The sequence below is a fragment of the Balaenoptera musculus genome, chromosome 11 (genome assembly GCF_009873245.2).
Source record: "Balaenoptera musculus isolate JJ_BM4_2016_0621 chromosome 11, mBalMus1.pri.v3, whole genome shotgun sequence".
Lineage (NCBI taxonomy): Eukaryota > Metazoa > Chordata > Mammalia > Artiodactyla > Balaenopteridae > Balaenoptera > Balaenoptera musculus.
Window position 1 is genome coordinate 60,650,340 of NC_045795.1, and position 25,112 is coordinate 60,675,451.

At 40.5% G+C, this 25,112-nt stretch overlaps 1 protein-coding gene and 1 non-coding gene across 2 annotated transcripts; one reads left to right on the top strand and one right to left on the bottom strand.

The window, feature by feature from the left end:
• Positions 1 to 951: 951 nt before the first annotated feature.
• LOC118903023 (caspase-14-like) lies at positions 952 to 25,112 on the bottom strand. Its single transcript, XM_036867668.1, has 7 exons — positions 24,609 to 25,112; positions 22,651 to 22,703; positions 21,426 to 21,575; positions 17,109 to 17,334; positions 16,527 to 16,643; positions 7,286 to 7,395; positions 952 to 2,744 (listed from the first exon to the last, which is right to left on the bottom strand). The coding sequence occupies exons 1-7, from the start codon at positions 24,955 to 24,957 to the stop codon at positions 2,643 to 2,645; spliced, it is 1,107 nt and encodes a 368-aa protein (XP_036723563.1). The 5' UTR covers positions 24,958 to 25,112; the 3' UTR covers positions 952 to 2,642.
• Positions 9,060 to 9,194, top strand: LOC118904582. Its single transcript, XR_005022035.1, has one exon. It is a non-coding gene; the product is annotated as a small nucleolar RNA SNORA70 (small nucleolar RNA).

A 25,112-nucleotide genomic window follows, 5' to 3' on the forward strand; every position in this document is an offset into this window, starting at 1 on the left:
GAAATGGTACTGTAATTACATTTAGGTTTTGTTTCTCTACAAAATACTTTTTTTCCCACAGAATAACTGTCCTTGAGACGTGATCTGCATGATGAAAATATTCGGCAAGGAAGTGAGTTAAGTCCAAAGGTGAAAACGTACTGTAGTGATAGTAAGCCATGGTGAGGGGCCCTTGGCCTGAGAGGCACTTGTCAAAGGGCTGTAGCTCCCCAGCCACATGTCCTCCTCCCCACCTCAGCCTCCTAGTCTTCTGCACAAGTTTCTCCACTATTTTTTATTCATACACATTTTTAATAAAAATCTCAGAGCCTTCCTTTTGCAAACTTTGGTTCCTGGGGTCTGTATTTTAAAAATAAATAAAAACTGGGCTTAAAAATTTTTTTTCAAATATAAATTTGTGCCAGAGACTAGTTTTTTGGGCTATATTTCACATGGCATTGGATGGCTAGGAGAGTCTCTACTGATTTGAAGCTGAGAGAATATGGGACAGTTAGCTAGCCCCAGCCATCAAGTTCATCTTGGGCCACCTACCTTTCTAACCAGAATTCCTCCTTGCTCCTCTTCACCTGTTTGTCTGGTATCCAGTTGTCCTACAGTTTTCTCCACGACCCTTACCTGTAGTGGTCTGAGCAGGGTTCCAAAATCACTTTTCCCTCCTTTGTCCCAAAGCCCTCATTCCATCAGTTAAGTGGTAATGGAATGGTCCCTTCTGTCCATCAAAAGCATTCTGTCTTAAAACTTTTCTCTATCACTTGGCACTTCATGTCTTGAATTAGTTCATGCTTTGGAATCCCAGCTTCACCACATGCTGTGACTCTGACCAAGTCACACAACCTCTCCCAGGAAATAAGAGTTGTTGATATTTCAGCTGCTGCTGTCCCCCCGAAATGAGCCTCTGTGCCTAGAAATCCTCCAGAATCCAAGTGAAAGAGAAGGCTCAGCTGATGTTCATATTTTATGAACCAGAGACATTTTAATGCTCTATACAAAAACAAAACTATATATCAAATATCAGAACTCAAAAGCTTAAAAATTAAATCACATGTATTTATACTTAAGAAATCACATTAACTAAAAAGGACACAATTATCCCTGAAATGGAGACAGGCCTGGAGATTCTGGATTGCTTCAGTCAGTTTGGCTCTCAGTCTTCAGACCATTCTGACCAAACACCTGCATCCTCGTACAGGCCCATCAGTCATGCTCAGTCCACAGTTTGTTACTCTAAAAACACTAGTCTACATACAGCTTTACTTTATAGCGGGAGGGGACCCAAGTTGCACCCTAAAGAATACACAGTATAGAGGAAGCACACAGTGAGAATGAAGGGCATTTCAGACAGAAAGGAGAGATTGAACTATGATAATGATAACATATCGAAGAGTGTTTATCCACAGTCATTGATCCACTAGCCCGATTCTGTGAGACAGGATTATTAAGGGAAGGGCGAATTACGAGGACAAACAGGCAGTAAAAGAGTAGTGTAGATTAAGCCTGATGGAGAAAGACTTGCAATATTCTCCTACGGGATTTTGGGGTATATCCAGTAGGCAGTGGGGAGTCAAAGGATTATTAACAATGGGATGGGTTTTATAAAGAGATTTAGGGGAAACCCAGGTTAACGTCCAACTTGTTGAGTTAAAGTAGCCATGAGACATCCACGTGTGTGGGGATAAGTAGCAAGTGGCTAGATATGCACAGAGGTCTGAGGGATGGATAAAATAATTAAAAGACAGGGATCAGTCACTCACTCAACGCTCATTGCATGGCTTCTCTGTGTCCTAAGGCACGGATGGAAGCTAGGATGCAGCCATGAATGAGACACACAGCCTCTGCCTCTCGGGTCTTACGACTGAACTGGAGAGAGAGATTAAACAGCCACTAGACAGTCATTTCAATGCTACAGAAGAGAAGCAGAGGGTAACTGAGCACTTAGAAGAAGTTGACCTAGCATGAGGGGCTGTGCACGTGATGCTTGAACCAAACTCTGAAGGATGGAAAGGGCTTACCTATGTGGGGTGGAACAGAGGGTTCCAGGTGGAGAAAACAGCAGTTCAAAGGTATGAGGCAGCAAGGAGGAAGCGGGGAAATGGATGGAAGGTGGAACACATGAAGGCATCAAGGGCACAGAGACATCCAGGTAAGACTTGAGAATGGCTTACGGAGTCAAAGAGGAGATCAGACTGACTGCAGAAAACAATCTGGGTAAATAAGGTGAAACAGAGGACAAGACCACACACAGGCAATTCTTGACTAAGCCAAGAAATTGAGGTTTAACACCAGCACCAAGCTGAGAGTGGAGAAGGTAGGGTGTAATCACCAAGAGAAACACAGGATAAAAACAGTACACAAATGGAGCTGGACGTCCATGTTTTGGTAACGGTTCAGGAAAACGTTTTTTTTCAGAAAACAATGATCTTTTAAAAAAAAAGTCAAATTATTTACAAGTATCAAGTAAGCATAGTTAAATCTTAGAAAAATAATATTATATATATATATATATATACAAAACAAATTGGACAAATACAACCAATGACAAAAATAATGCAAAATGGTAACCATTAGTACAATGCTACAAATGCTCACAGCTCTTTTCAAACTCTATTGTAAAGCAGTCCTTGTTTTTTTTAATCTTCCTGATGTCAAAAGTATACAAATTTAGTTAAAGTTGACTCCATTACAAGTGATACTTTTATTGGTTCATTACGAAGATTAAATTCACGGTGCACCACTCTGTTATTCACCTGTAAGATAAAAGCACAAACTGTCCAAAAGAATGTAGAACCCTCAGCAAAAGCCTCTTAGTAAAGCCCACAGAAGGAGACGGCAGCATTCTCTGACCGCACCAGGAAAACAATGCAGACACTACCCACCAAGTGCTTGAAGGCATCGAGTGGCTGCGTGCACAGACCCGGGTTCAAGTCAACTTGCCCCTGGGTAACATCAGGCAAGAGAGTAACCTTCTCTGAGCCTTGGTAACTCATGGCATATGAAAGCATTGGATTATGTTTTGTCCAAAGTATCCAAGAGCTCTATTAATTCCAGTGCTGCTTGTAACCCCACCATCTGCTGCCTCACTAAGCTCTAAGTGCCTTTAATGCAAAGGTCGCATCGTGCTCATTTTTGGACTTTCTTGCCAGTGTCTACTCAGGCAAGTGCTTTAAAAATGAACAGTGTTGGGACTTCCCTGGCGGTCCAGTGGTTAAGACTCCACGCTTCCACTGCAGGGGTGCAGGTTCCATCCCTGGTTGGGGAACTAAGATCCCGCATTTCAAAAAAAAAAAAAGAATGCTGTTCATACCATATGACCCAGCAATTCCACTCCTGAGTACATATCCGAAAAAAACAAAAACACTAATTTGAAAAGATACATGCACCCCAATGTTCATAGCAGCATTATGTATAATTGCCAAGGTATAGAAACAACCTAAGTGTCCATCAACAGATGAATGGATAAAGAAGATGTCATATACACACACACACATATACACACAATGGAATACTACTCAGCCATAAAAAAGAATGAAGTTCTGCCATTTGCAGCAACATGGATAGACTTGGAGGGTATTATGCTAAGTGAAATAAGTCAGAGAAAGACAAATACTGTATGATATCACTTATATTTGGAATCTGAAAAATACAACAAACCAGTGAATTAAAAAAAAAGGAAGCAGACTCATAGATATAGAGAACTAGTGGTTACCGTGGGGAGAGGGAAGGGTGCAGGGGTAACGTAGGGGTGGGGGGAGAAGGGTTATTATGGGATTATATGAAAACATGTGTGAAACTTCTGAAAATTGTAAAGCACTATAGAATTTAAAGAATCTTTCATTCAGTTAAAAAAAAAATTGGCTTTCAATTTTAAAAAAATGAATGCTGTTCAATAAAGACTTAATGAACACCAGTCGGCAAAACAACTTTCACTTAGCATTAACTAAAATGGATTTCTACTTACAGTAGGTTAAATCTGTCTTTATTATTACATTTTATGGAGACGCTGACAAGAAACTATTTTCTTAAAGAGAGAAATTGAGCAATATAAGAGATTTGGAAATATGGTTAGAATGACTGTCAAAATTGTCTATACTCCTTCCATTTCACATTTTTCCCCCCAAGAGCTTACCTTAAAATGAGATGAATACCTCAACATAATAAAGGCCGTATATGACAAACCCACAGCCAACACCATTCTCAATGGTGAAAAACTGAAGCCATTTCTTCTAAGATCAGGAACAAGACAAGGTTGCCCACTCTCACCGCTATTATTCAACATAGTTTTGAAAGTTTTAGCCACAGCAATCAGAGAAGAAAACGAAATAAAAGGAATCCAAACTGGAAAAGAAGTAAAACTGTCACTGCTTGCAGATGACATGACACTATACATAGAGAATCCTAAAGATGCTATCAGAAAACTACTAGAGCTAATCAGTGAATTTGGTAAAGGAGCAGGATACAAAATTAATGCACAGAAATCTCTTGAATTCCTCTACATGAATGATGAAAAACCTGAAAGAGAAATTAAGGAAACACTCCCATTTACGACCGCAACAAAAAGAATAAACCTACCTAAGGAGACAAAAGACCTGTATGCAGAAAATTATAAGACACTGATGAAAGAAATTAAAGACAATACAAACAGATGGAGAGAGATACCATGTTCGTAGATTGGAAAAATCAACATTGTGAAAATGACTGTACTACCCAAAGCATCTACAGATTCAATGCAATCCCTATCAAACTACCACTGGCATTTTTCACAGAACTAGAACAAAAAATTTCACAATTTGTATGGAAACACAAAAGACCCCAAATAGCCAAAGCAACCTTGAGAAAGAAAAATGGAGTTGGAGGAATCAGGCTCCCTGACTTCAGAGTATACTACAAAGCTACAGTAATCAAAACAGTATGGTACTGGCACAAAAACAGAAATATAGATCAATGGACCAGGATAGAATGCCCAGAGATAAACCCACGCCCATATGGTCACCTTATCTTTGATAAAGGAGGCAAGAATATACAATGGAGAAAAGACAGCCTCTTCAATAAGTGGTGCTGGGAAAACTGGACAGCTACATGTAAAAGAATGAAATTAGAACACTTCCTAACACCATATACAAAAATAAACTCAAAATGGATTAAAGACCTAAAGGTAAGGCCAGGCACTATAAAACTCTTAGAGGAAAACATAGGCAGAACACTGTATGACATAAATCACAGCAAGATCCTTTTTGACCCACCTCCTAGAGAAATGGAAATAAAAACAAAAATAAACAAATGAGACCTAATGAAACTTAAAATCTTTGGCACAGCAAAGGAAACCATAAACAAGATGAAAAGACAACCCTCAGAATGGGAGAAAATATTTGTAAACGAAGCAACTGACAAAGGATTAATCTCCAAAATTTACAAGCAGCTCATGCAGCTCAAATCAAAAAAATAAACAAACCAATCCAAAAATAGGCAGAACACCTAAATAGACATTTCTCCAAAGAAGATATACAGATTGGCAACAAACACATGAAAGGATGCTCAACATCACTAATCATTAGAGAAATGCAAATCAAAACTACAATGAGGTATCACCTCACAGCGGTCAGAATGGCCGTCATCAAAAAATCTACAAACAATAAATGCTGGAGAGGGTGTGGAGAAAAGGGAACCCTCTTGCACTGTTGGTGGGAATGTAAATTGATACAGCCACTATGGAGAACAGTATGGAGGTTCCTTAAAAAACTAAAAATAGAACTACCATATGACCCAGCAATCTCACTACTGGGCATATACCCTGAGAAAACCATAATTCAAAAAGAGACACGTACCACAATGTTCACTGAAGCACTATTTACAATAGCCAAGACATGGAAGCAACCTAAGTGTCCATCGACAGATGAATGGATAAAGAAGGTGGCACATATATACAATGGAGTATTACTCAGCCATAAAAAGAAACGAAATTGAGTTATCTGTAGTAGGTGGATGGACCTAGAGTCTGTCATACAGAGTGAAGTAAGTCAGAAAGAGAAAAACAAATACCGTATGCTAACACATATATATGGAATCGAAAAAAAAAAAAAAGTTCTGATGAACCTAGGGTCAGGACAGGAATAAACACGCAGGCGAAGAGAATGGACTTGAGGACACGGGGAGGGGTTAAGGGTAAGCTGGGACGAAGTGAGAGAGTGGCATGGACATATGTACGCTACCAAATGTAAAATAGATAGCTAGTGGGAAGCAGCTGCATAGCACAGGGAGATCAACTCCGTGCTTTGTGACCACCTCAAGGGGTGGGATGGGGAGGGTGAGAGGGAGACGCAAGAGGGAGGGGATATGGGGATATATGTATACATATAGCTGATTCATTTTGTTATACAGCAGAAACTAACACAACATTGTAAAGCAATTATACTCAAATAAAGATGTTAAAAAAAAAATGAGGTGAAAAGGAGTTTTGAAAGCTGTTAAGCATCATATGTAAAGCATTAAACAATTTTTTAAAAGAAATAAAAATAGCTACCATAACTTGGGGAGATAAGGAGTAAGTAATCCTGTATAACTGTGGTTAAGGCACGAGCTCTAGAAGTGCTCTGCCTGGGTTGGAAAGCCAAGGCTGCTTTCCATCTGTAATAGGAGATGGGAATCCCAGTACCTGCCTGAGAGCTGTTGAAAGACTTAATGTATTAATATCTGTGAAGCGCAGGGAACAGCAACTGGCACAGAGTGAGACCTGCAGCGGGTGTTAGTGTTGCTGTTACTGTGCTCATTTACAACCTCTTCTAATTAGCTCTCTTTAGGAATAAAACCCACAGATTGCGCAGAAAATTACCCTTCAATCCTGATATGATAAACCACTATCATCAGGCCCTCCTCCAAACTACGGTTCGTGTATAAATCTGCTGCAATTCTTGGCCACTCATTCATTCAGTGAACATTCAGACAAATGTGAGCTTCTTCCTTGAAGGAGCCTTTGGGTTCTCCCCTCTCCCTGGGGGGAGGCTAAGTCAGGCCAGCAGGACCACAGAGCAATCAGAACTTCAAAGCTCACCTAAAATCCAACTCACTCATGTACCGATGAATAAAGTGTCACTATCAGTTTCCCTTCGCACCTGGCTCGGCCGTGACTTCTGCGACAGTCCTCTTAACGCACCATCAGCCTGCTGTTTCCAAACAACTTCTCACCATCTCTCACGCTTTCTCAGGCTTAAGTCAATCTTCTCGTGAAAACGTTCTCATCAAGTGCATTAGCTTTAGACAGAATGGAGCACATGTTCACTTGGAATTTACTTACTTTGGTGAAGAAGTCAGCAATGTGCCACTTATTTCCATACTGTTTAAAGACTTCAGTCATTGCTTTGATCATCACAGAGCCCGTGCGGGGGTCCCGTAAAGCCACATGGTCTACAAAGGAAAAAAGTCATTTCATCCATTTTCCTCCTCTAACTTACAGCAAACTTGTTCTTTGACCCATAGTTAAAACCTGGAAAATGGCTTTGAATCAAGAATACAGAAACACTTGCATTAAGACACAATCACAGAGAACTCATGTGACCAATAGCACATAACCTCTCAAGAGGACATTCTTTTTATACGCATTTTTAAAATACAACTTTTCAAATATACAAAAAAGTAGAAAGCAAAGTTTAACAACCCCCCATATAATCATCCTTCAGATCCAAGAGTTATCATTTTGTCATATTTGCTTTATTTATTCCTTTTCTATTTTTTTTATTGCTGACTTTTGCTCTAGCATTTTAAGCTAAATTGCCCTAAATACAACCATATGGAATTTATTTGGGGGTATTCAAGAGTTTTCTGAAATTATCTTTATTATTAGACTGAAAAACATGAAATATGTCTATATAGTGTGGAAATTCAATGGGAATATTAAAATTGCACACTCTCATAGTAAACCTGGGTTGGAAGAGAAAAAACATGGGACATCTTTCAACCTCAGGGTAGACAGAAGTTTCTTACAATACAAAAATCATAAGCCATAGAAGAAAAAAAGATGATGAATTGGACTTAAAATCTAAAACTTTTGTTTTTTGGCAGGCAAGAATTCTACCACTGAACGACCAAGGCTTATAAAACTTTTGCTTTTTGAAAGACACCATTAAGAAAATGAAAAGCCAGTCACACATTGGGAGAAAATATTTGTAACTCGTCCCAGAGAAAGGACTTGTATTCAGAATATATACAGCTTAATAAGAAACAAACAACCCAATGCAATATTGGGCAAAAGAAGATACATTATGGCCAATAGGCACATGAATAGATGGTCAAAAAATTGAAAGGTGATGATCATACAAATTTATAAAAAAATATTTTTTCATTCTTTTTTTTTTTTTTTTTGGCTGCGCTGTGCGAGCGGCTCATGGGATCTTAGTTCCCCGACCAGGGATTGAACCCAGGCCCTCGGCAGTGAGAGCACAGAGTCCTAACCACTGGACCGCCAGGGAATTTCCTCATTCTTAAATAACCACAATTACTAATGGGATGTGTGCCCCTTTTGGGCACTGCATGACTTCTCAACCTAGGATACCACCATGGTACTTGCTTTTTAGCTCAGCAAACCTCCAAAATCTAGCTACCACCAAAATATGATATCAAAAAGAACACAGCACGATCTAATTTTTGGAACCATACCTCAACTGAGCTGGTGGTTCACAGAATTAAGTATAGCTGTGTGACTTCACTGTGGCCCCCTGATTTGGAGACCGCAGCACTAGGGTGTATACGCAGAAGTGAAATTGCTGGGTCATGGAATAAACAAACTTTCTAGGTATCACACATTGCTCTCCAAAGAGGCATTATAACTTGCTCTAATCAATGGTATATGGAAGTACCCCTTGCCCCCCATCCCCACACATATTTGGTATTGCCTCATCCAATCAGGTAAATATGGGTGACCCAAGGGAATTCCCTGGCGGTTCAGTGGTTAGGACTCCGAGCTTCCACTTCAGGGGGCTCAAGTTTGATCTCTGGTTGGGGAACTAAGATCCCACATGCCACGTGGCACGGTCAAAATAAAAAATAAATTAATTAAAAAGTTTAAAAAATATTTGCAGCCAATTAAGCCGACTGCGCTCTTTTCCCCATGGGGGCCCGGTGCGCAATGGCTGCAAATAGCAGCCTCCTCGGTAGTGTATGCAGCCTGTTGCCTGTATGGGTTGCCCTAAGGGACCTCGGAGACAGCCCTTTCCAGTGGACATCATGACTGGCATGCTGTCCCCAATCCAGGCTCCAGACGGGTATGCGCAGTGCCTTTGGAAAGCCCCAGGGCACAGTGGCCAGGGTCCACATTGGCCAAGTCATAATGTCCATCCACACCAAGCTGCAGAACAAGGAGTATGTGATTGAGGCCCTCCGAAGGGCCAAGGTCAAGTTCCCTGGCTGCCAGAAGATCCACATCTCCAAGAAGTGGGGATTTACTAAGTTTAACGCAGACGAATTTGAAAACATGGTGGCAGAAAAGCGGCTCATCCCGGATGGCTGTGGGGTCATATACATCCCTAATTGCGGCCCTCTGGACAAATGGTGGGCCCTGCGCTCACGAGAGCCTTGGCGCCGTCCCCTCCTTACTCGTGCCCACCAATAAATCCTACTTTCCTGTCAAAAAAAAAAAATTTAAAAATAGAAAGAACTGGGATCATGCCAAAAAAAATGGGTGATCCAAAAGATTCATTTTATCACATATTCCAAGTTTTCCACTTTGGGCACTTTGGGTACTTTAAATATCACTCCAGCTATAAAACTTAATTCTTGATTAAAGCAAAAGTTTAATGCTATTCTGGGCTGATAGGAATGAATGGAAATCCCCAAGGCATGCCATTCCTCCAAACGAGGAAGCTGAAACTTGAGCTAGAAGCGGAAAGCAAACGGGAAAACCAGAGTTGCGCTTGTGTCTAAGGGGAAATGTCAAGTCTGGAAGGTGTACCTGGGAGATAGGGAGATGAATTTAAGATCCTGCATTAACCATGTGACGCTGAGCAAAGCTACAGAGGTCCACGCGGGTGATAATCCTCTCTCAAGGAAAGCATAACTGAATTATGCCCCCAGGAGTATCACAGATTAAGATTCAATAAATGAGCTAAGAGTTCAGACACACAAAGAAACAAACCCCCATGAGTGACAGGCAACAGAAATGACCACAAGAGTGATCCCCAAAGACTTTAGATATTGAAAGTATAAGGTACAAAATATAAAATAACTGTGCATGAAATGTTTAAAGAAATAAATGATGGAATCACAAGGAAGAACAAGCAAAGACACTGTTACATGATCGGCCAGATTTGGGTGTAAAGTGAACTTACCACCTATAAATCTTCCTTAAATGAATTTCTAAAGGATATACTTCATGAAGAAAGAAAATGGCCTGAGATTCAGGACAGATAGAGAAGAAAATGGTAAACACATGCATAAACATAAACAAACATACACTGTATAAAATATTACAAAAGTGTTCTAATTTGTGGGGTTTTAAAAAAGGAATAGGCATTACCTAGCGTAGTGCTTGTCGCCCTAGAACATGCCAACCTATCTGATGAAAATGTGTTGGATTAATGTCCTAATTTAGAAGAAAATTAGGGTGGAAGGAGAAGGAGTGTAAGAATACATAAATAATTTCATAAATAAAGATACAAACAATAAAAGTTAGAAGTAAATGTTGAACAATAGCGCTTAAGTGTGGAAGGTGATGAGAATTAGTGTTCTAAGGTTCTGTGTATCATCAGGCAGTAAGAATAAGCTTACTTACTTATAACATTTCACAGGGAACCAGGAGAAGAAGAGATGCGAAACGCATACCTTCCAAGTCAGTAGAGGGATAAAACATAAGAATAACAAACTAAACTCACAATCAATCAAAAACAAGAGCAATAAAACTACCATAATATTGTACACACCAACTATACTTCAATTTTTTTAAAAAAGAGCAATAAAGGAGGGGAGAAAAGCAAATAAAAATAAATAGCACAAAGTAAAATGGTAAAAATGTAAATATATCAATAGTCACAATAAAGATAAATTGTCCTGACTCACCAGTAAGAAGATAGATATTAGACTGGATTAAAAAACAAAATCCAGTTATATTCTGTTTAAAGGACCACCTAAAACATAAGGGCCCAGAAAGGTTAATAGAAAAAGTCTGAAGGAGATATACCAGGCAAATATGGGCCAAAAGAATACTGGGGTATCTATATTAATATCAGAGAAAAACTAATACCAAAAAAAGCACTATTTGGGATAGTAGGTTCACTAAACAATGATTAAAATATTTATTTCACCACAAAGTGTAACAATTCTAAAATCATATGCCTCTATTAAAGTTGCCTCAAAATATATAAAGAAAAGAAAAATAGATAATAGAACTACAGAAGAAACTGACATATCCATCATGACAACATGACATAGTAACACATTATCTCAGTTATTGGCAGGTCAAGCAGACAAATTACTAAATATTTCTGCTTGACCTTTAGTAGAGACTGGGAACAACACAACTAAGCTCAATTAATAGAAATATATAGAACCTTGTATTCAAGAAGTGAACACATATTCTTAAGCATATATAGAATATTCATGATAGATCAATAGCCATTAAAAAATTTACTACAGATCAAGACATAAATCAAGTTTCAACCGATTTCAGATTGGTATCATAGTTGATATTCTTTCTCACGAATAAACTAGACATCAATAATAAAAGGACAAATTTTAAAATTTCAATACCAGAAAAGTTTAGAGGCATATTTCTAAATAACTAATGGGTAAAAGAATAATGGAAATGTAAGAATTCTTGGAACTGAAGGATAAAAATGTTACATATTAAAATATAAAAGATACAGTGAAAGCAGTAATTAGAGGGGAATTATAGGTCTAAAAATGCTTATTTTTTTTAAAAGGTAGAAAATAATGACCCAAGTACCTAACGGAAAAAGTTGGGAAATTAAGAGTAGAATAAACCCTTAAAAAATGGAGAAAAATGGAAATATGAGGCAAATGAATGAAATCAAAAACAAACATAATAATAGGATTAACAAAACTAAAAATGGGTTCTTAACTAAATAAATAAACCACTGGCAAGACTGATCAAGAAAAAAAAGAAGCAAGCCAGCCAGAAATATTAGAGGTAAAGAAGGGAACATGACTACAGATAGAGATTCCACGTGATTAAAGATACAAGGAACCCTACACCAAGAAATAAGAAAATAAACTTGTTTTTCTCCCGTTGAGAAGGCAGTTTTCCCATCACTTATTAAATGGTCCATCCTTTCACCATTGATTAGCAATGGCTTCTTTGTCACGTGTCTCGTTTCCCTATATATTTGGTTCTACCTCTACATTCTTTATTCTATCCCAATGATCTGTTTGTCTATGTACCGGCTGATAGAGTTTTTGTTATTGCTTTCTACTAAGTATTCATATCTTAGAAGACACATTTTCTCAAATATCTGCATTGCTCACACTCTCATGGCTTTCAAGTCTACACAATAATGGACTTCAATTCTACACAATAATCACCTTCTCAGTGGAAACATCTCTACACATCTCTTTTTAAAACCACAGTCTCGGGACTTCCCTGGTGGCGCAGTGGTTGAGAATCTGCCTGCTAATGCAGAGGACACGGGTTCGAGCCCTGGTCTGGGAAGATCCCACATGCTGCGGAGCAACTAGGCCCATGAGCCACAACTACCGAGCCTGCGCGTCTGGAGCCTGTGCTCCGCAAAAAGAGAGGCCACGACAGTGAGAGGCCCACGCACCGCGATGAAGAGTGACCCCGCTTGCCACAACTAGAGAAAGCCCTCGCACAGAAACGAAGACCCAACACAGCCAAAAATAAATTAATTAATTAATTAATTAAAAAACAAAAACAAAAACCCCACAGTCTCGGGACTTCCCTGGTGGCGCAGTAGTTAAGAATCCACCTGCCAATGCAGGGGACATGGGTTTGATCCCTGGTCCGGGAAGATCCCACATGCTGCAGAGCAACTAAGCCCGTGCGCCACAACTACTGAGCCTGAGCTCCAGAGTTCGTAAGCCACAACTACTGGAGCCTGCACACCCTAGAGCCAGTGCTCCACAAGTGAAGCCACAGCAATAAGAAGCCCACGCACCACAACAGAGTAGCCTCTGCTTGCCGCAACTAGAGAAAGCCTGTGCTTAGCAATGAAGATCCAATGCAGCCAAAAAAAAAAAGCAGAAAAAAATTACAATCTCCACTTCTACCCCTCAATACTCCCTCTCCCCGGTTCCTGCATTACTTTTCTCCATAGCACTTATCACCATCTAACATTTTATTTGGTAAACTTTTCACTGAAGGGTAACCATCATACAGAAAAGTATGCAAAGCATATGGGTATATAATAGCTCAATAAATTTCATAAAAGAACACACCCCCATAACTGGCACCCTCATCAAGAAACACGATGATACCAGTACTCCAGATGTCCCCTCTTGCTGCCCTGGTCATAACCACTCCAAACACTGTGCACCCTGAGGACAAGCAGCATCTGGACTTCTACCATCCACCATAGATTAGTTTTGCCTGTTTTTGAACTTCATAGACATGGAATCATAAAGCAACCCAGGATCTATTTTCTGTATGTGTTTACTGTCGTCTCCTCCCCTAGAACATAAGCTCCATGGAGGCAGAGATTTTTAGTTCTTTTGTTCAATACTGAATCTCTAGTCCTCAACATTAATAGCCAGCACATAGTCATGAAATTCATTCATTCAACAAAATTAGAGCTCAAGATTCCTCGTCTTGACCCTTAACTGTTCCATAATAATTTTGTGATTAGTTTGTCAAATTCCATGAAAAAACACGTAGAATTCAATTTACAAACTCATTTGGGGAAAAAAAGGTCATTTCCATGGTATTGAAAATGCCAACCATGAGCATGGTATTTCCCACCACTGATTCAGGTCTTTCTTTATGCCTTTCTGGAATGTTCTCTCATTTTCTCTAATAAAGTTCTTGCTCATCTTTTGTTAGTTATTCATAGACATCATTCACTAAAGCAAGAAAAAATAACATGGTATCTTTTTTCTTTTCTATTATATGTTCTAAGTGATTACTGCTAGATATTGAAAACTATAATGACTATAATGTGACTATAGTTATAATGACTATAACTATAACTATAATGTGATTTCTACAATATTGATCCTTATATCTTTTCTTATCTTAATGCATTAGCTAGGACTACCCATGCCATGTCAAACAGTAGGAGTGAGAGTGGGCATGCTCGTCTTACATCTAACTTTTTAAAAAATTTACAGCTTTATTAAAGTATGATTGATCATTGACAAGCATCTGCATATATATATTTTTTTGGCCGCACCACGCGGCATGTGGGATCTCAGTTCCCTGACCAGGGGAACCCGTGACCCCTGAATTGGAAGCGTGGATTCTTAACCACTGGACCACCAAGGAAGTCCTGCACATATTTTAAGCAAACAATTTAGTAAGTTTTGACATATGTATACTTCGGTGAAACCATCACAACCAAGATAATGAATCCAATTAGCCCCCTCCAATGTCCTCATGCCCCTCTGTAATCCTTCCTTCCCTCTCCACTCCCATCTCCAAACACAACTGATTTGCTGTCTTATAGATTGGTTTGCATTTTCTAGAATTTTATATGCATGGAAACACACAGTATCTGCTTTATTCTGTCTGACTTCTTTCAGTCAGCAGGATTATTTTGAGCTTCATCTATGCTGTAGCATGCATCAGGAGCTTATTTCTTTTATTGCTGAGTAGTATTCTATGTATGATATACCAAGATTTGTTTATTCTTTCACCTGTTGATCATTTGGGTTGTTTCCAGTCTTTGACTATTTAAAATAAACCTGCTTGCACTTGCTATGTACAAGTGTCTATCAGGACATATGCTTTCTTTCTTTTTTTTTTTTAATATTTATTTATTTATTATGTATTTATTTATTTTTGGCTGTGCCAGGTCTCAGTTTTGGCACTCAGGATCTTTGTTGCGGCATGCAGGCTTCTTAGTTGTGGCATGCCTGCAGGATCTAGTGCCCTGACTAGAGATCGAACCCGGGCCCCCTGCATTGGGAGCACAGAGTCTTAACTGCTGGACCACCAGGGAAGTCCCAGGACATATGTTTTCATCTCTCTTGGATGAATAAAGTTACATCTAACTTTAATGGGGATATTTTCATTTTAAATAATTGTCCTTATTTTCCTTTGCTTCCATTTCTTCACTAACATTTTATCTTGAATTGCATATATATATATATATATATGTGTGTGTATATGTGTATATACACACACATAAGCTATTTTAATCCTTTTTGAAGAAAGTCAAGATAAAAACAGCTAAATAAATGCCCTTGACCATTTATTTCTATCTTCTCTACATTTTCCTGTTTCCCTTTCACAACTGAATCAAGTTCACCCCTTCAGCACACAAGATTCTTTTGGATTTTAACTTATTAGTATTAACAGTATAGTAATAAGGATAATAATGTAATCAGCATAATATATTAGTAATAATATTAATTTCTTTTTTAACTTATTATGCCAGTTATTATGATAAGCACAATACCTGCACTACATAATTTAATTTATATAACATCCCAATGACACAAGTATATTTCAACATTCTTCTTTTGCATAAAGAAACTGACATATCTAGAGGCTAAGAAGTATTGAAGGTCTCAAAGACAGCAAGTGGCAGAGCTGGCTTTGGACCAAGATCTTTTTCACATGAGAGCCGATGATCTTATTTACTATGTGATACTTTGCTAAAAGGATGGCGTCTTCCTGGAAGAGATGAACAGTCAGATGCAAACCTGCCATCTCTGAAAGTGGAACAGTTGAAGATGGATAGGTTAATGAAAATTTCTCCTTATGTACATCAATCTGTAAAGCACAGATAATATTTTTTAAAAAGATTTTCAGGAATTCCCTGGCAGTCCAGTGGTTAGGACTCAGCACTCTCACTGCCGAGGACCCGGGTTCAATCCCTGGTCAGGGAACTAAGATCCCATGAGCCACGTGGCACAGCTTAAAAAAAAAAAAAAGATTTTCTGGGCTTCCCTGGTGGCGCAGTGGTTAAGAATCCACCTGCTAATGCAGGGCACACAGGTTCGAGCCCTGGTCCGGGAAGATCCCACATGCCGTGGAGCCACTAAGCCCGTGTGCCACAACTACTGAGCCTGTGTGACACAACTACTGAAGCTCACGTGCCTAGAGCCTGCGCTCTGCAACAAGAGAAGCCACCGCAATAAGAAGCCCGCCCACCACAAGGAAGAGTAGCCCCCGCTCGCCGCAACTAGAGAAAGCCCGGGCACAGCAAAAAAGAGCCAACGCAGCCAAAAATAAATAAATAAATAAGATAAATTAAAAAAAAAAAAAAGAAAGAAAAGCATTAAAAAATATATATCTAAAAAAAATAATAATAAGATTTTCAAAATCATTAGGAATAAGCTAAACCCTCTGGAATAAGCTAAACCCTCTGGACGAATGTGTATCTCACTGTCATCAAGCCTCACTGTCTTACCTGCCTGGGTGGGATAGATGATGAAATAATCACTGAATGTAGGCAGCCTCCTCTTCTCTGATCCGTCATCCGAGTCCATGGGTTCATCATCCGTTTCAACACCACTGTCTCTTCTCTCTATTTTTTGAGGAATGAAAATGCAAACTACGATAATACACCACTGACACCAGTAACCTTTAATAAAAGTCACAACAAGCTTGTATCTCCATAAGAGAGAGAAATATCCACCAAAGTTAACATAAATCAGATATTAGTCCCACAAGCCACCTGGAATCACATGAACGGTGGGACATCCCCTGGAAATTGCCCACCTCTCTCCCAGAATTTGAGGTTCCCCAACCCACCTCATGAATTTAAAGACTTAGACCCTTCCTCAGCCTAAACTAACTATCCTATCCCAGGAAAGCTTTCCCTTCATCCTTTCCTCCCAGCTCAAAGTCCCTACTACACTACGTAACTAAAGTTACATCAGCTAAGTGTCCTCTAATGTAAAATAATTTTTTAAAACTCACTTTTCTTTCTTCAGTCATCAATATGAGAATTTCCTAGAAACAGAACTATTACAAAGAGGTCTCCACTTACCTCCTCTGCAGGCCTGGATTATAAAGATTTTTGGTTTCTCTTGAAGTGCTGGACAATTTTTATTGTTAAACATTTCAAAAATGTCTTCCAGGCTGACTTTTTCACCATCTTTCATTTTGATAAAGCCTTCTTCTCCGTGGGACATAAGAGCAACAAGGCAACAGCCAACGTCATCTTTAATTTCATTTAGTCCATCTCGAAATGATGTTATTTTTCCAAGTAACTCCTGTAAAATAGGAAAACATATTAAAAAGAACTGCAAAGAGGAAAACCCAGAAATCCCAGAGATGGCTCCTTTACAAGGTGATCCAATGAGACGACAAATATGAAAATACCTGCATCTCTAACAGAGTCAGTATAACTTGTCACTTCCCTTTTGGTTGCTTTCAGAATTCATATGATTTCTTCTTGTACCACTGGTGGTTCTTGTTTGACAAAATTAGGGTATTTCTGATTCTCTACCACAAAATACAACAGAATTATAGCTCCCCAAAGGGTTAATGTATTTCAATGCTATATTATTAACTTACTTTAATATATAAAATTATCTTATAAAATTAATACCCTCAATAAGCTAGAAATGGAAGGGAATGGAGTCTACCAAATCATATCTATTTGCCAGAATCTATCAGGAGACGTCATCAGAATCAACCCCGCTAAAAAGAGAAGACAGGAATGGCTGTTCTCACTAACCTCATACATGTTGTAACGAAGATCCTAGCCATTTCAATAAAGTAAAGTAAAAAATTAAATGAAGTTTAAATATTGGAAACAAACTCATTACTTACAGATAATATGACTATCTAGAAATATAATCAACTAAAAACTACTAGAACTAGAGATCAGCAAGTTGACCAGATACAAAGTTAATTTACCAAGATCTATAGCTACCCAATTACCCAGGAATAATAAGTCAAACCACATAATGGAAAAGGGATCCATTCATGGTTATAACAAAAGTAAAACAATACTTAGGAATAAACCTAACAAGAAATGCACATTACCTAAGTGCAGAAAATTATTAAAAAAAAACTTTAGTGAAGAGGCAACATAAACTATGACATATCGATGTTTCTGAGATGACTCAATACTATTAATCTGCCAATTAACTCTAAATTAATCTCAATTCAATGTCATGTCAATTAAAACCTCAAAGGATTTCTGTGAAACTTAACCAGATGGTTCTCAAGGTCACAGAGAACAGATGCTTAGGAACAGCAAAGTGCTCAAGAATAGCAAAGAACATTCAGAAGTTTAAAAAAAAAAACAAAACATAAAAAACAATGAATGGGGGATAGGTCCTATCAGACATCCAAAGGTACTATAAAATCATGGTGAACGAAACACTGATATACCAGCTTAAGAATAAACAAATATATGAATAGAATATTTTAGAATACAGAAATTGATCCAAATATATATATAGGGATTTAGTTTATGATAAGAATGGAATTTCAAATATGTGGGGAAAGGATGTATCATCAACAAATGAGATGACTGGCTTGGAAATAAAGTTAGACCTCCCACCTCACTGTTCCAAAAAATATAATTCCAGTGAGTAGAATGCTAACCTTAAACTATAAAAATGTTACAGAAAAATAATTAAAACAAATTTTAAGTTGGGAAATCATGGGGCTTAATCAAGACATAAAAACCAAGAAGCCGGGCTTCCCTGGTGGCGCAGTGGCTGAGAATCTGCCTGCTAATGCAGGGGACACGGGTTCGAGCCCTGGTCTGGGAAGATCCCACATGCCGCGGAGCAACTGGGCCCGTGAGCCACAGCTACTGAGCCTGCGCATCTGGAGCCTGTGCTCCGCAAAAAGAGAGGCCACAACAGTGAGAGGCCCGCGCACCGCGATGAAGAGTGGCCCCCGCTTGCCGCAACTGGAGAAAGCCCTCGCACAGAAACGAAGACCCAACACAGCCATAAATAAATAAATAAATAATTTAAAAAAAAAAAAAAACACCAAGAAGCCAACAAACAGAAAGACTGACAAGTTTACTCACAAAAACTAAGAGTTCCAGGGGAGTTCCCTGGTGGTCTAGTGGTTAGGATTTGACGCTTTCATTGCTGTGGCCTGGGTTCCATCCCTGGTCAGGGAACTGAGATCCCACAAGCCGCATGGTGCGGCCAAAATAAATAATTTAATAAATAAAAGAAAAAAAGACTTCCAATGCCACGGAGCAACTAAGCCCGTGTGCCACAACTACTGAGCCCATGCGCCACAACTACTGAAGCCTACGTGCTCTAGGGCCTGTGCTTCGCAACAAGAGAAGCCACTGCAATGAGAAGCACACGCACTGCAACGAAGAGTAGCCCCCGCTCACCACAACTAGAGAAAGCCCGTGCAAAGCAGCGAAGACCCAACACAGCTAAAAATAAAATAAATAAATTTAAAAAAAAAATATTTAAAAAAATAAAAATTAAAATTAAAAATAAATAAATAATAAAAAAGACTTCCATATGACTTAAGATAACAAAAAGTCCAAAGGCAAGTAAACAAGGCAGGAGAAAAATATTTGCACTCTATTTGTCTAAAATTCAGAAAAAGAACTACAGAATAAGAAAAAAAAAATCCAGGGTGGTCCAGTGGTTAGGACTCCGTGCTCTCAGTGCCGGCCCTGGGTTCGATCACTGATCGGGGAATTAAGATCCTGCAAGCCACATGGCGCAGCCAAAACAAAAAAGGAAAAAGAAAAACCAGTTAGAAAAAGGGCAAACAGGTAATTCAAATAATTCACAGAAGGAAAAAAAATGGCCAAAAGATGTTCAACCAAACTAATAATCAGGAAAATGAAACAGTGAAATAATTTTACCAGTAAAGTTGCTAAATATTTACAAATAAATGTTGACAGGATGTAGAGAAAGAGGCCACTCCTGGACCTTTGGGAGAATAAACCAGAAGAACATTGGCAATTATCTGTAATCTGAATGGAAAGGACTGGATTAAAAAAATCACATAATATTGGAAGAGATTCTGGTACAATCCTTGGGAAACATGAAGGAGTCTGTTTTTAGCTTTGAAATAATAAAATCAAAATTTATTGAGCACTTACTATAAGCCAGCTACTATTCTGAGAACTTTTACATAACGCGGCTCATTTCATCCTCACCATAGCCCTACAAGATAAATTACTATCACCCCTCCCCCATTTTAGAGATAGGAAAGTAGTCAATTAATTTAAGGCAGAATTTCTAGAACTCTTGCACTATTATTTTGTGTCAGGTAATCTTTGCCCTGGGGGCCATCCTGTGCACTGTAGGGTGTTCAGTAGCACCCTGGCTCTACCTCGGCAACTACACAAGATGCCAATAGCACCCTCCAGTTGTGACAACCAAAAATGTCTCCAGACATTGTCAAATGTCCTCTGGGGGGACAAAAATCACCCTCAGTTGCGAACCAGATTTAAGGTAACAACTAGTAAGAGACAAGATTCCACCTGTCAGCGTGTGCTGCTTTCCTAGCCCTTCTGCTATGCTGTTCCTTGATATTCACTAGCAGTGCCTCCTGGGGTCTACGAAGGACTTTCCTCTGTTATTATCCCAAAACATGGGCAAGGGTAGGCCAGGACTCAGCTGGGGTCAGAGAGATCAAAGTGCAGTTCCCATCCACCACCACCACTCTTCCACCTCATTTTCTTGTGTCCTCTAGTTAAATCACAAAGCAATTCTGCCCAGGGCTCTCAGCAACTCCTCTCCCCACCCCTCCCATGGTTCTAAGCAAGTCCCACCAGGATCTTTCAAAGCCCCTGGGCTCCAATGCTGCTGGGATTCCTCTGGCCTGGCTGCTTGATGACTTCTCAAAGCTGTCCCCTTGGTCTTCCTGTTCCCAAATGCTCTGGACCTTGCCTACTCTGGACTCACAGCTTGTCCTTGGGCCTCCTTGCCCATCTCGCTTTTACACCTTCTTGGATTCCCTTCCCTCTTCAAATGCAAGGACCCAAGAGGTCCCCGCTCGACTAGAAGGGAAGCTGGAGTATCATCACACACTTAACATGACAAAAGCATCTGTATCCAACAGGTAAGCTGGGTAAGAATTTCATCAGGACATACACATCCATTGCTCAGCAGGCCCTGGTTCTAACCAGGTAATAAAATCCAATTTTTTTAAAAAGGAAGGAAAATTATAATATCCAAGCTACAATTTTTCTTCTTCTTTTTATTTTTTTTTGGCTGTGCCGCAAGGCATGTGGGATCTTTGTTTCCCAACCAGAGATCAAACCTGTGCCCCTTCAGTGGAGGCACAGAGTCTTAACCACTGGACCGCCAGGGAAGTCCCGAGCTACACATTTTCATTTTTGTTTTTAACTTGGTACCATTTTGTCGGGATCGATGCACAACGTATTTTCGAACTGGCACTGGCCAAGCCAGTCCTCCATCAGTAGGACATCCTGGTGAGCGCCCAGCCTGTTCCTCTTCACACACATGAGGAAGGCCTTCCGCCTGCCACTCAGGTCATAATGGTCCTGTTTTCAAGGAAAGCCAAGAAACAATATTTAAACCAAACCAAATCCAAATACGCCTTATATGTGAAATGAGTTTCTTCTGGAGTTAATGATGACGTTTCCCAGCTCAGAGCAGGGGCACAACACTGATTTCCTCTCTCATCATGACTTCATTTATAATTTTTTCAAATACCTTTCTCAAACTAGGACAAATAGGCCAATCTCATTTTTAAATTCCTATACATAGCCATAACTGCCCGTTTAAGGAAAATGGTAAATGACAACACAGGGCTGCAGTTATCAAAATCCAGAATGTGGGACATTCTACAGGACAAATAACCTGGTTTCGTCAACAAACAAGAAAAGAGGTCAAAGGGAGAGGTATCATAAATTAAGCGTCTTAAGAGACAAACCATCAAGTGTAACTGTGTAGACCTTGTGTGAGTCGGACCCTGACTCAATCCAACTGTAAAAGGCATAGGAGCCAGTCAAGGACATCTGAAGGCTGACTGCTTCTCTGCCAATAAGGAATTTGTTTCTAGGTATAATAATGGTATCATGGCTATGTTTGGAAAAAGTCTTTCTCAGAAATACATACTCAAGTATTTTATGTATGAAAGTGATATGGTAGCTGGGGAATTTGCTTCAAAATAATGGGGGGGGGGCGGGGCGAGGAGCAGATGAAACAAGATTGGCCACGTTGCTAATTGTTGAAGCAGGGCAAAGAGTAGGTTGGGCTGGAGTCTGGAGATTCATTTTTCTCTTCTCTCTACTTTAGCTTATGTTTTAAATGTTCATAATAAAACAAGCAAAAAAAGGCCGGAAGCCAGCAATTCATGTAGTTTCGAGAGGCCACACAGCCTGCAATGCCTTCATCTGTAAAATGCAGATACTAACAGGGCTTACCTCATTTGGTTAATGCGTGCAAAGTGGTTTTATCTGGCTAATGTTTTGCTTTTCCTATTTATAACGGAAAGCAGGGAGATCTGACCGCTTGAGACGACGACACAGATACCCACCTCCAATCCAACAGAAGCAGCACAAAAAAATGTTCAAATGGCGACTAAATACTATCTTAAAGAGTCCAGATATTTACCAATTCACCTTCCACACAGTCATAGCTTCTCTTTGGAATCTTTCGTGGAATCACTGAATGAGTTTTCATGAAAAGACAAAACAGAAAAGAACATTTTTTTTCTTTTTTCTCTTCTTAATCATCATCTGCTGTCATTCCTGTTAACAGGAAGCACCTCCCAAGGAAATCAGTTGCCTCTTATGTTCTAGAACAGGTTTCTAGGATTATGAAAACCCTCTCCCAAACTCATAAGGATGAAAACTTAACAGAACTCCCTTAGGCCCCAGTCAGATTCAGGGGCAGGGAGAGCCAGGCCAGAGATGAAAGGGAGAAGCACCAATGAACATTAGTGAACATGCACCTCCAGAAAAGGAGACCAAGACATCAATAAAGAGAAAAATGAAGTTAGAGGAACTAGACCCCACTTAATTTTTTAATTAAACAAACTCTTAGCATTCAATTCAAATATTTTTGTTGTGCCTACAGTGTGTAGTCATGATACCGGGTAGTTTGGTTGGTTCTGAAAAACAAAAAAACCCAGTTTACCAACTGCAAGAGACTCACAGTCTAAAGGGGTGATAACAAAAGTGTGATACATTAACCACTAAGCCTGGAGAGACATTATGATAAGTGCTGTGCAGATGCAGTCAAGGGAGAATCAAAGGCTTCGTGGGGCCAGTATTCTGCCTACAGGCCATGTTTTGAGGTCGTTTACAGTTGTCACCCATTATGAATCTAAAAGTCAGCAAAGCAACATACCTCAAAACTCAACCAGATCTTTATTGGCATATAATTGCTTTATAATGTTGTGTTAGTTTCTGCTGTATAACAAAGTGAAATCAGCTATATGTATACATATATCCCCATATCCCCTCCCTCTTGCGTCTCCCTTCCACCCTCCCTATCCCACCCCCTCTAGGTGGTCACAAAGCACCAAGCTGATCTCCCTGTGCGATGCAGCTGCTTCCCACTAGCTATCTATTTTACATTTGGTAGTGTATATGTGTCCATGCTACTCTCTCACTTCGTCCCAGGTTACCCTTCCCCCTCAGCGTGATTTTTCTCAAATTTTTGGAGCCAGGAATTTGGTGTAATGACACATAACGTTATTCCTTAAAAAATGTTAAATGTGTGTGTAGAGTTAAGTAGCGGTCGTACTTTTGATTTAATAAAATAATTAAAAAGGAAAAAAAAAAAAAACCCAGATCATAAGCATGCGATGGCAGAGACCAGCAACAGTATACTTTAGTGTCTACCTCAGTGTGCCCAGTAGAAGTGCTTTCTCTTTCTTTCTCGTTCTCTTTCTCTATGTACACAAACTCGCTCACATATTATACACACATATATTTATTAAACTTACGAGGGGAAACCCTAACCGCCCCCAACTTGTTACATTTCTTGATCTTAAGCCACATCTTCCCAGATTTATGGCAAATGTTCTAATGGTGGATTCCAACACGGCGTTTCTCACTGCATCATCTAAAAACCTCCCCCATCATAATCACTTGGAGGTAATTGTTAAAAATGCATCTCAGGCCTGCTGAGTCAATCTGATTTCTCAACCCACCCCAGAATGAACTGGTAGACCCTGATGGCTACTCTTGGACTGGTCACTTGGATTCCGTGCCTGGGAACTGTCTCTCTCCTGCCCGCTTATCCCCCGGTTCCCACTTTCCGCCGCGCGTTCACTGGTCCCTCGACGCCCGCATCCTCCTTGCTCCACTTCCCCCACCCCACCCTACTGAAGCTCGGTCCCCCGCCGCTCACCTGTGCCCCAGGCCTAACCCGGCGCTCACCTAGGACACCCCCCTCCCCGCCAGTCCCCCCTTCCCTCCACTCAGTCCCCCCTCCCCCTGCCCGGGAATCCCGGTCAGTCCTCCCTCCGCCAATCCGGGAATCCCCGGGCGGTAGGGCCAAACCCCGCGGTCACCAAGCACCCGCTCCGGTCCCCCCAACCCCGGGAATCTCCGCGCGCTCACCCGGGCCGTCGGCGGCGGCGCTCTGCCAGCGCGGCAGCAGGTCGGCGCGGGGCAGCTGCTCCAGCACCTGGACGAGGACGCGCTTGGCGGCGGCCGGCGGGTAGTACTGCTTGGCGAGAAGCCTGGCCAGCTCCGACGGGCTGCGGCCCTCCAGCTCCAGCTTCACCTGGCTCACGCGCGGCTCCACCTTCCTGAGGTGGTCGCGGAAGCTGCGCAGCTCCTGCGAGGACAGAAGGTCCAGGGTCTCCTGCAAGCGGCTCTGCAGCTCCTCCATGGCCGGCGGGATCTTCGGAGGCGCCCGCGAACCCTCGGACCCCGAGCGCCAGCCGATTCCCGGGCTCCCCTCCATTGTCACCCAATGATGCTGAAGCGACAGGGCGGGAGGGACCAATCTGAGCCCTGCGCGCCTCACACGCCTCCCGCTTCTCCTCTTTGTTTTGAAAACTGGAGGCGTTTCCGCTCTTCCTCCGAAGCCCGGAGATCTGGACGCCGGCTGCCTGCAAG

Coding starts and splice junctions, on each gene's coding strand:
- LOC118903023 (XM_036867668.1), bottom strand. CDS start 24,957: ATGGAGGGGAGCCCGGGAATCGGCTGGCGCTCGGGGTCCGAGGGTTCG. Junction 22,704..24,608: donor CGCCGCCGCCGACGGCCCGG/GTGAGCGCGCGG, acceptor AAACTCATTCAG/TGATTCCACGAAAGATTCCA. Junction 7,396..16,526: donor CATCTATCCCACCCAGGCAG/GTAAGACAGTGA, acceptor TTTCCTTTGTAG/ACCATGTGGCTTTACGGGAC.